This window comes from Mus caroli, unplaced genomic scaffold, assembly GCF_978045245.1.
Source record: "Mus caroli unplaced genomic scaffold, Mus_caroli_1 scaffold_10, whole genome shotgun sequence".
Classification (NCBI taxonomy): Eukaryota; Metazoa; Chordata; class Mammalia; order Rodentia; family Muridae; genus Mus; species Mus caroli.
The window spans coordinates 52059758-52071941 of NW_028227265.1; the positions used below are offsets into that span (position 1 = coordinate 52059758).

Consider the following 12184-nt stretch of genomic DNA (forward strand, 5'->3'; position numbering starts at 1 on the left):
AACAGGCTGGACTTCTATGGACTTGTTGACTTTCTTGCTGTGTTCCGTTTCCTTGGGTATCATGCCATTACTGAGGCCAGTTACCTAGCATTCAGCACTTAACTAATCACTAAGTGGTCACCCTCTAGCCATCCCCACTCCTTGAAAATATGCATGCACCCATGCTTAGACTCACAAACACACATGGCCACATGCTTAGACTCACAAACACACATGGCCACATGCTTAGACTCACAAACACACATGCACCCATGCTTAGACTCACAAACACACATGCACCCATGCTTAGACTCACAAACACACATGGCCACATGCTTAGACTCACAAACACACTTGTCCCCATGCTTAGACACAACCATGGTGTCGACTCTTGTCAGTTCCTGCTTTCCTTCTGGCATAGGCTTCTACTGTTGTCCTCAGGACATCTCAAAGCTGGCAACTGCCCAAAAGCATGGTTATGACTCTTCCATGAGACAGTTACACTCTGGGTCTTCAAAAGTGACATCATACTAAGGTCACTCTCCAGACTTTTCCATGGTATCTCCTCCGTCCTTATGTGTCACTATCCCTGGATGTGATAGCACTAACCTTTATCCTTGTTTGCATGAACTTGCCCTTAGCGTCGAGAAGTGGCAAAGACTGTCTTCTGCTTGGTTGTCATCTTCGCCCTGTGCTGGTTCCCTCTTCACTTAAGCCGCATTTTGAAGAAAACTGTATATGATGAGATGGATAAGAACCGGTGTGAACTGCTCAGGTACCCATTTCATTAAGAAGTTAGAGGTTCGCTGCTTTTTACATTCATAAGTTCTGAAACTTAACATTGTAAACTTAATTATATGTTTTTAGCTGACACAGCCTACCACTGATCCCAAAGTTTGTGTGAGTCCTGTCAATAATCGTGCTACTTCCTTCCTGAGGCAGTGCACAAGGGCTTCCACTAAACAATGCAATGATCCTGCAGTGCTTCTTATAAAATCCTAACTGCTACCCATAAGACATTGCTTTGGCTAGGAGAGATGCTGATCTGGTGGTAAATGCCACCCAGCAGATTCTAAAGCAATGTGTTCTAACGACAGTGTTTTCTTTTGCTCCAGCTTCTTGCTGCTAATGGATTACATTGGCATTAACCTGGCAACCATGAATTCTTGCATAAACCCAATAGCTCTATATTTTGTGAGCAAGAAATTCAAAAATTGTTTTCAGGTAAGACTGTTTTACAAGATCTCTCTCTCTCTCTCTCTCTCTCTCTCTCTCTCTCTCTCTCTCTCTCTCTCTCTCTCCCTGGCAGCCAAATCAGGGTACTCCATAGTAAACAGTCACAGCCAATTCAGTTTTGCTACTGCTTTGATCAGGCACCCTCCTCTTCATCTCTTCATTCAAGAAGTGAAAATCACTTTTTGTTACCTAGAAAGAAGATCAAGGCTGTCATCAGAGCAGAAGAACGATACATATTCAGATGATACTTTCAGAGGTTAATGCTAAAGAGACTGACTTCATTGCATCCAATTCATTGCCTCTCTTCAAATGGAAGGCTCAAATATAAGCACCAGGCATCCTAAGTCCAGAAAGCCAATTCATGCCTTTCATTGTCTTAGACTTTAGCCTGTCTCCAGCAGAAATCAGCTCTGGGGCTAAGAGAGCTCTCACTAACAGCAATTAAATTGGATTTAATAACAACCTTTTCAGAGTTGGGGAGGTGGTCCAGCAGTTAAGGGCATTTGCTGTTCTTGCAGAGGACTCAGGTCCATTCCCAGCACTCATATGGTATCTTAGAACCATCTGTAACTACAGTTCCAGAGGATTCAATGCCTTCTTCCGGCTTCCTGAGACCCCAGGCACACTCCTGGTGCACGTGCAGGCAAACACTATAAAATAAAAGCAAATCTTAAAAAATAATAAATAATCGCTTTCCAAGGAAAGTATATACTGACTACTCTGGGCATCTGCACTCTGTGCTTTCCCTTGTAGTCGTCGTTTTGTTTCAAAGTTCCTTCCAGACACATCAACGATATCTGTAGGAACTCCCCTGTCTTATTGATGTCTCAGTTTCTAGTTCTGGAATGACTTAGGACAGCCCTAATGTTTACTGGGTCGTGCTATCTTGGACCAAGATATTTAACTTTAGCCCACAGTGCATTTTATCCATAGTAGAGTAGAGGTCAGGGAAACCTTTGCTGACCGTGCAGCTCAGCATCTGCTAATGGTCTCACCCACAGGTGATCAGTCCCCCCTCTAGCTCCCTCAGTTACTTCACTGTGAAAACTGATGAACCAAGTGATCATCCAGTAAGTAGAACTCAATGTGGGTGGATAGATAGACATAAGACAGGTGGATGGACAGACAGACAACAGGTGGCAGACAGACAGACATATACATGGAGACAATAAGTACTCAATATGTGTGAGCTACTGCATAAGATTGAAAAGGAAAACACAATAACTGCCCTCACAGAACCCGTGATCTAAGTAGAGACAGACATATTACCCAGAAGATAAGAGTTGAAAATGGAGTTTCAGCTGCCATGGCCTTGAGGTCTCCTTGGAAAGATTATAAACCACAAAGTGCTGGGACTGAAATGGATTCACTCACACCAGGTTCTAACTAGTATATTTCATAAGCTGTACTTGATATCACTTGGTGATTACTTTATATATTAATTAGAAGGCAAGGGAACATTCCCATTAAAAATGCTCAGAAATTAGATACACACCCAAGGGAATGGCCAAGGGAAAGAGAATCCAGTCTTGAGAGCCCTTGCTTCTAGTTTGCATTCTGCTCTCCCTATCCTTAGGCCTCACAATGGTCCTTCATAAAGAGATAACAACAGTACCCACAGCTGGGGCTGTAGTGAGGGTCACCTGAAGTACTGACAGATACCAAGCACCTCATAAGAGATGCACTGATGAAGAAGCAGGTCCCCCAGGCTCTTTCCCAGCTGCATCTGCCTCATTCACTGGAAGAGCACCACCACCATCCCCCAGCCCCAACCAGCACCGCTGCCCCTCCTCTTAAACATGAAGAACACAACCAAAATGAAAAGCAAGAGACCTCTGCTCCTGATCTCTGTCTGGTTAGGACAAGCTCTGGCTATCCTCAGTTGTCCGTGGGCACTCCTCACTGGAGGGCCCAAGCTTCCTGTGTGACTCAGAATGGAGCAGCAGACTGACTGGGTAATTTATACACACACTCTCTCTCTCTCTTTCCCACCCGCAGTCCTGCCTCTGTTGCTGTTGTCACCAGTCCAAAAGCCTCATGACCTCGGTCCCCATGAATGGAACGAGTATCCAGTGGAAGAACCAAGAGCAGAACAACCACAACACGGAACGGAGCAGCCACAAGGACAGCATGAACTAACCCTCCGCAGAAACACCGAGCCGTGTGCCTTCAAGTCCTAGGATGGAAACAACCATTACGCCGCAGATGCGCTCCCAAAAGTTCCCAAGTCTCTCCAATGCTCCTTTTCTAAGTCCATCCTAGGAAAAGCTCTCCTGCCCTCCCAACAGCACGTGGTGGACCAGTCCCAGCGATAGCCAATGGGTCTTTCCTGAGTACTGTATATGATTTGCATACCGCGCATGTCATTTCCAACACTTGAAAATTAGAGCTGGGGGAGAAAGGAGATGATGGTTCAAGGAAGCCACATAGCTGCCGCCTTTGCATGAGCACAGAGTTTGCAAGTTCATGACCAGCTACCGTGCAGTTCTATGGACCAGCCGGTGGGAACTGTCCATCCTAAGATTCTAGAGCAGTGGTTCTCAACCTTCCCAATGCTGTAGCCCCTTAATACAGTTCTTCATTTTCCAGTGATCCCCCAACCACAAGATTATTTTTGTTGCTACTTCAATTGTTATAATTATCTGATATTTCTGATAGTCTTAGCCTGCCCCTGTTAAAGGATCATTAGCAACCCACAAGTTGAGAACCACTGCCCTAGAAATTCTGTTACGTTTGATGGCCCATGACTACAATCCTAGAATTGGAGAGGTAAGGAAAGATGATCCGGTGTTCAAGGTTAGCCTCATCAACATAATTCGGAAAAGCCAGGGACTACCTGTTCTCACAAGACACAAACAGACAAAAAGTGTTTCAAAGTTATAGAAGATTAATTATTATTAATTATTATTATTTTATAGCCAAACACATTGTGAGGTTAAAGAACTCTTTTGGAAATATCACCGAGTGTTGGTATTTTATAACTGCATGGTACCCTAGAAATGACCGTTTCCTCTTCTTTCCCTGTACTCTGAAGAAAAGGAAGAGGAGAGGAAGAGGAGGAGGGAAGGAAGACCGTCTGATGAGGAGTTAGGTGTTTCTATGGTACTGTTTTGTTTGGAAACCATGATTTCCACAGCTGCTGCAGACACAGCCACAGACCAGTTACCAGCACAGCAGCTTAGTAGCTGCTAGCCAACGAATCTTTAAGAACCTGTATTTTCTTTTTATGTTGTTATTTGGTTGGATTTTGCTTGTTTATTTGGATTTGTTTTTCAAGACAGGGTTTCTCTTAGTAGCCCTGGCTGTCCTGAAACTTGTTTTGTAAATCAGGCTGGCCTTGAACTCACAGAGATCCTCCTGCTTCTGCCCCCCAAAGTACTAATAATACTTGGGCGAGATGGCACGTTCTCCGTGCTTCCCACTCGGCATCTGGAGGCTGAGGCAGGGACGGTGAGTGGGAGACTGCCTGCACTAACTAGAGGGATTCGTCTCCAAATAATAATAATTAATCATAATGCCATTAGGTCAAATGGTTCTATTTTTCATAAGCCCAGTCTTTTTTAATGTATTTTTTTAAATGTAAAACCATGTCCTGCAGATTAAATGTGTCACTGAAGTATGCCTGAGACTTCCAGCCCCACATCTGAAGCATACCTAGGAAAAAAAATGCTGGGTGGCCTTGGAGGGCCTGGGCATTTTCTACAAGTTTCACAATAGTAGCACATATATAATGCATGTTTCCTTTGACTCTCTCAGTTTCTCCTACAGTGATGACTGGCTACAAGGCTTTCCTGCTCATTCCTTTTTCCTGACAGGAAGCAATTTCAAAGTGGCCAAATGAGCTGATTGTGTTAAGCGAGATGTAGTTACACTTGCCATGAACCTTTAAGTCTTTGCTCCTCTCTGATTGTGAGACAAACTTAAATTTCCATCCTGTCCCCAACTCCTCAGTGGTCACTATTTCAAAGGGCCCTGGTAACTCTACTGGGCATTTTCCCAGATGTTTACAGACTGTGAGAATGACAAATATCTTTTATTTTGTATGTATATAAATATATAAATAATTGTACATTTCTTTTAGCCAAATTTTCTGTGGTTGTCTCTTTCTCTCTCGGGGTGTGTGTGTGTGTGTGTATGTGTGTGTGTGTGTGTGTGTGTGTGTGTTAGGGTACATATAGATTTGGTGTAATCTTAGAATGCCCTGTGTTTGTGCCAAAACACATATTGGGAGAGGATTCTGGGTGACTGTTTATTATACAACCCACTTTGGTCAGTTCTTCTGACACATGAGAATCTCAAGCTTTCCATACTTGCAACTTTTGTAGTTGCAAGTTTTGTGGTTCCATTACAAATTCTGGAAGGTGCTGTGCACAGGAAAGTCGCTACGGGAAGGATTTGTTAGGTTGAATGATTTGATGATGCAAGATTTCCTGTCATAGCCTTGTCCCTGATGGAGCCAAGAGTCCTATACTTGGAAGTATTGCACTTTTCTCTTTATTCCCTTGGGTGGTGTGTGTGTGTGTGTGTGTGTGTGTGTGTTTTACTCTTTGCTCTGGGGATTAAGCCCAGGACCTCTGATATACTAGGAAAGTGCTCTACTACAGAGCCACAACCCCAGGACAGTATTATTTTGTTCTAATCCCCAGTTATAGTACAACCGAAAAGTCTCCTGGAGTTTCTGTCAGATAATTGGTGAAATCTAGCTATTTTAATTTTTTGTAATATTTTATTACAGTTAAAAGTGAATCAAGAATCAAAATCAAGATTAAAAAAAAAATACATCAAGTTCCAGTTGCTTGAATTTTGGAGCTGAGAAATACTGCCCCGGTGTGTTAGTAGTCAAGTGCACCACTGGGTCTCACACACCTATACATGTCTAGAGTAAGACATAGATGTAAACAGTTTTGTTTATTAAACTATTATCTTTTAAAAGATGCTTCATTTTTTTACTTATAAAATGTATTTTTTCATTCAGAATATCATAGGTCTGAATACACAGGCTTCAGTGTGCATTTTGTTTATGGACTGGCAATGATTTATTCATACAAACAGTTCTAATTTCTACCTTCACCACATTTCCAACAAGTAACTTTGTAGAAACGATCCAGAAGCTAAGGGCCTGTATTGGCAGTGGCCTGTTAAACAGAAAATAAGTTTACAGAAGCTTAGCAAGTGTCTCTTCCTTTTTAATTTCCTTTTTTGTTTGTTTTGATATTTTGTCTTATTTTGTTTTGTTTTGTTTTGTTTTGTTTTGTTTTTGTTTTTTAGACAGAGTTTCTCTGTGTAGCCCTGGCTGTCCTAGAACTCACTCTATAGACCAGGTTGGTCTCAAACTCACAGATCTACCTGCCTCTGCCTCTCGAATGCTGAGATTAAAGGTGTGTGCCACCACCACCTACCCCGTCTTCTCATTTAAAATAGATCTTTGTAGGGAATGTCTGTTGTATAATACCTTGCAAGTTTCTTCTTGCAATTTTCCTTACTCAGACATACTTCATGGTCGAGTCTAATCCATCACCCTCCTTTGTTCACTAAACAGCTTTCTCATCCATCCTTTACCTTTCTGGTAAATTTTTGCAGCCTGATACTGCATATACAGCAGTGAACAAAACAGGCAAAGTCCCAGATCTGATGGAGCCTGCATTCCAGAAGAATTAGGAACCAATAACCAATATGCTGTGTGGCCACCCAGAGGAAGACACACACCCATGGTCTCTGTTTACTGGACACCTCCACTCAGATGGCTAATAGACCATAATATACACTAAATAAGCCTGATAATCCCAACCTGTGCTGCCATAATATTCTTCTATTCTGTTAAATATAGCTCCATCTTTTGGCTATTCAAGGCAAACACTTGGAAGTCATTTCTCATTCTTTTCTGTTACACTTTCCACCAATATCTCAATAATGCGATTATTGAGAGCATCATCTGCCCCTCGGCAAATTGTGCAGAAGACGGTGGCACTTTTCTACCCACCTCCTATCTCTGTGCTATCATCTCTGGTCAGCGTAACTGTAGTTGGTTCCCTTCCCGTCAAGTTGTTTCCTGCCTTGCACACAACCACACTCATGAGAGACTGTACTTTACCTACACTGACTGGGTAAAGCCAGGACGGCCAGCATCCTTGGGTGGTGGGGGAGGGTTCTAAGAAAGCACTATGTAACCAAAAGCCCTGTCCTCATGTGTCCAGGCCGAAAGCTTGTGTGCCCGGAGCTGACACCCATGGTTTGGAAATGATGAAGAAAATCAACCTTATCCTGTCACAAAGATGGGAAAGTGTTTGGGTACCCAGTTGTAGGTTCTTTTAATGCTTTCCAAGGATTGTGGAAACAAAGCAGTTCATTTTGACCTATTCTGGTTAGAATCAGTTTTCTACCTAAATTATCTTGATTCGTCTTTTTCTATTGCTGGGTTGATTTGTTTGCTTGCTCGCTTTAGAGCAGTTTAAAGTGCACAAGAAAAGCAATCCGAAATTGTATTAGTTCTCCATGCCCTCTTCCTCCCTTTCCACTCAGTTTCCCCATCATTTACACTTGGCAGCGGTGCAGTACCCTTGGTGCAGGGAATGGGCAAGTGCTGCTGTGGTTGATTACTGAGATCCATAGTTTGCACTGGGGCTCCCCCTTTGTACTCTACATCTTGTGGTTTTCCCAGGCGTAGGCTTGAATGTCCCTCTGCGATACCACTCTCCTCTTCCTTCTCCCTCCCTCCCTCCAGCCCAGACCCCTTGGCTTAGCTTCTCACTCAACACAAATACAGATGTACTGTCTACTTTTATGTCAGATTGCACAAGCTAGAGAGCCTTTGAAAGGAGGGAATTTGAATTGAGAGAATGTTTCCATAAGATCAGGCTATAGGCAATAAAACAGTGATAGATGGGAGATGGTTCAAACCACTGTGGGTGGGGCTATCCCTGGGCTGGTGGTCCTGGGTTCTATAAGAAAGCAGGCTGAACAAGCCATGAAGAGAAAAGCCAGTTAGCCCCCGTCCAAGGCCTCTGCATCAGCTTCTGCCTCCAGATTCCTGCCCTGTTTGAGTTCCTGTCCTGACTGTGATATAGAAGCATAAGCCAAATAAAAAACCATTTCTTCCCCAAGTTGTTTCTGGTCATGGTGTTTCATCACAGAAGTAGAAACCCTGACTCAGGCGGTGAACACCCACCACGTTACATGGTACTAACTGCCAGAAACACAACATGAGATGTGTAAATAAATAAATGCAATGGAATATACTTAGTGGTGACTCAGCAGACCGGAACTAAGGGCTCAGGAGTCAGAAGTCTTTTGGTGTCAGTTGGTCAACACATTGTTAGGCCCTTCTTGCACCTGTTCATGTCTGTGGAAATAAAATGGAAGTCTAACATCATAACAAGAAACTACACTGTCACCTCTGTTGTATTTTTGTAAGGCAGTAAATGTTACTTTTCATTCAAAAGATGAACCTACCTGGGGACTAGAGGTCTTGCTCAGGGGTAGTTTATTTACCTACCACGTGAGAGGACTGAGTTTCCATCCCCAGCACAGCAAATATAAATAATAATAATAATAATAATAATAATAATAATAATAATAATAACAGATAGATAGATAAACAAATAAATATATAAATAAAATCTACCCAACAAGTCTTAAAGTATTAACATAGTGACCTAGTTGGACATGTGTCCAAACAGCCATGAAACTAGCATGCATGTAAATTAACCTGCTACCTGCTCTGTTCTTACCAGTGTTGCTAGCTGCTGACACAGTGGCTGTATACAGAAGATGATGATCTATGCCTGGAAGAGGGATGCACTGCGAGGCCCCTAGCCCTTCCAGGCTGGTGATGCCCAGTTCCTGTGTTTGTAATAGGCTGCACCATCTCTATTGATTTTATGTCACACTTGAGACAGGCAAAGTTACATCAGAACACACACCCACCACACGTACACTGCTTGGTCCTGAAATGCTACTGAGGTCTTCCTATTTTAAAACTCCCCAGTGGTTTTTAAGAAATCCTCCATTTGGAAGTGTTTCTGATGTACTTTTTCTCTGAGTAGTAACAAAAACAACCCGCTGTCTATATTTGGTCTGCACTAGGGCTCTGTGGCTTTTTATTTCTATAATAAAACTGGGAAAAACATCAACTCCTAGAACTAGAAAATAATAAAGGACAAATAACTATGTTTGCCTTTGCAAGGCTGCTCTTCCCTGAGGAAGCAGGCCTCCCTCTGTCTCCCCTCGGTTCCTAAGCTTTGGCATCAGGATGATTCAGTAGAATCTATCAAATGTGTTTATGCTTGGGAGAAATTAAATTAAGAGCAGTAATGCCAACTCTAAATAGAATCAGAAGAGTCATGGAACCTCCCTAGAGCAATAGAGAGAATTCCAAAGATTTTTTCCTTTTTAGTTCGAAACTACCGTCCCCTTATCTGGTTAATGATCAATGCTTATTTCAATGTGATTCTATAACAGTAGATATGTGTTTGGTGTTTTGGCTTGATTTGTCCCAGATGGGAGCCATGACCTTGCCCAGACTATGCACTATCCCACTGTCAGACAAGTCGCTGGTCCAGGCCCCTCCAGGGCACATCTCTGACTCACTCCATTTACGTATTTTTTTCCAGAATACAGCCACTTCTCCATCAACTGTATCTTTCTGCTTGTCTTCAAGCTTATCTATGATGGAAAATCTACCAACTTGATCTCACACACGAGAGAGAGAGAGAGAGAGAGAGAGAGAGAGAGAGAGAGAGAGAGAGAGAAGAAGGAGGAGGAGGAGGAGGAGAGGAGGAGGAAAAGGCTTAGGAAATTTAATAGAAATTGACAAATGGAAAACTGGACTTGTTAGCAGTTGGGGGAGAAGAAATGCACGCAGATAGAATCGGCCACTCAGCTGATCCCATAAAGACAGTTCAAGAGAAAAACATCCCATGTCTTTCTGAGATTGAGATCAGTGAAAGGGAGGTGCTGTGTGTGCAGATAAAACAAAGACAACTGATAGATCAAGGTCTATCAAGGGAGAGGACATAGCAGCCTCATTTCCAAAAGTACAATTCTCCTCCAACTCCAACAAGGACTGCTCCTACAATCAGGCTTTCCTTATTAGTCCCTTGTCCTCTGACTGTATTTCAAGTCTAAGGGCACGAAAAGGACTTATCTACCTTTGAAAGCATGGGCCAGTGAAATGGCTCAGAGGATAAAGGCAATTGCCATGCAAGCCTGACAAGATCAATCCCAGGAGGCCTTCTAAAGATAGTACCGCCTCCTCAAAGTTGTCCTCTGATCTGCACACACACACAGACACACACATCTTGATATGTGCAAACTCACTCCCCCATGTATTATAAAAACAATAGTAACATCAATAATTGTTCTTAGGATAAAACATTGGAAAAACAACCAGCCAAGTCACCCATATGAATACTTTGCCTGAACCAACCAGTGGCAGGGTCCATGGACACCACAGGAAACAACCAGATGCTCTAGTCTATAATGAGTGATATGGCGACCAGAAACTCTGTGTGCCTACATATATGAGCACATATGTGTGATTTTATATGAAGATGAGTCTCAGTCTCACTCAGCTTTGGTTGGTTTTAGTGCTTAGGATGAAGCTCAAAGGCTCACACATGCTAAGCAAACACTTTACCACTGAGCTACGTCTTCAACTGAATACTTCTCAACAATTGGCTAACTAACAAAATAAAATAAAATAAAATAAAATAAAATAAGAGCATTTGATTATACATGAGTATTTTATCACAGAACTGAGTGGGAATGATAAGCTTCCAGTTTGCTGAAGATGTATCTTTTGGGTGATGGCCCAAACACCTCACAGCAGTCCACAGTAAGACTCCTTCTCAGGATTACAAGCCCATCCGTGATGGCAACGTGAGGGAGGCAGCTCCGATACAGGCCTGGCTGCCTGTATCTGTCCAAGGAAAGTTTGCCAAGTTGTCGGTGGTTTTCTATCTACTCTTCTCCTTCCCCCAAAGGCAGATCCCCCAGTGTGCTTGAGCCTGAGATTCGTCAGGCTGGAGGGATTCTGGACTTCCAACTTTCTCTATCCTGCTTCCTAGACTCTGTATTTGTAGATACCAAATAATTCCATTATAAATTGCAAGCTGCCTTGGACCCTGCTAGGTGGTACAGTTGCATACTTCTGTAGTCCACCTGATATTCGAGGGATTATTTTCAACCAAACCACAGAAAGGTCAAAGGAGCTTCATCTACTGGACTATGGATCTGTCAAGGCAAAATGATGGTGTCAATTCCGACCATGACCCATTAGCCCACCAGGTTGTCTCAGAACTCCAGGGAAGGTTTTGTGGTTATGTAATCTCAACCAGGAATTATGATACACAGCATACAATTTTACAAACTCCTCCCTTTGTTGTACAGGATGAAACAAGAAAAAGGTGGTTAGCTTAAGTGTTACCTCCCCAGAGGGACCTTATCTGAGTCACCAGGTCACTCTTACATCACTTCACTTTAATTCTCTGCATAGCACATTACTGCCCATGAATCTTTTTCTTGCTCACCTAATAGTAGGTGTGCATCATTTATCTCCCTCATTAAGTCAAAGATCTGGTCTGCTTTGTAGTTTATAACTGGGTACAGCTTATTATACTATCCCCACTGTATAGGGTAATTCTAGGTGGCACAAAGTGTGCCCTTAGTGTGTAGACTTTAATGATCTGAAATCAAGAAGACTCAACAGAAAATGACTAGGAGGCTACCTAGGCATTCCCTGGAGCTACCTTAACTAAGGTTAAGTATTCCTTATCCAAAATGTTTGAGGGCAGAAGTATGTCAGATTTGGGGGCTTGGAGGCCTGGGTATATTTGCATAGAATTTTGTAATAAGAATTATAAATTCTTGCTGGCCCATAGAAAAGACACATAATCCAGGTACTTATTTACAACCGTAAGCCTAGATTGGGCAGGTTTGGAGCTATTCTAACTCATTACCCCTCCATGATGTC

At 42.7% G+C, this 12184-nt stretch overlaps 1 protein-coding gene across 2 annotated transcripts in view; it reads left to right on the top strand.

Annotated features, from left to right (window-relative positions):
- Ednra (endothelin receptor type A) overlaps nt 1-6335 on the top strand; it is a 62682-nt gene extending 56347 nt beyond the window's left edge. Inside the window, exons 6-8 of one of the 2 annotated variants that reach the window (XM_021170016.3) lie at nt 621-754; nt 1095-1203; nt 3214-6334. In XM_021170016.3, coding sequence (XP_021025675.1) covers nt 621-754; nt 1095-1203; nt 3214-3354 — 384 coding nt within the window. In that variant the 3' untranslated portion in view covers nt 3355-6334. Of the gene's footprint in view, nt 1-620; nt 755-1094; nt 1204-3213 lie in introns of both variants that reach the window. The other variant, XM_029480906.2, reaches the window with a different exon arrangement.
- The last annotated feature ends 5849 nt before the right edge of the window (nt 6336-12184 follow it).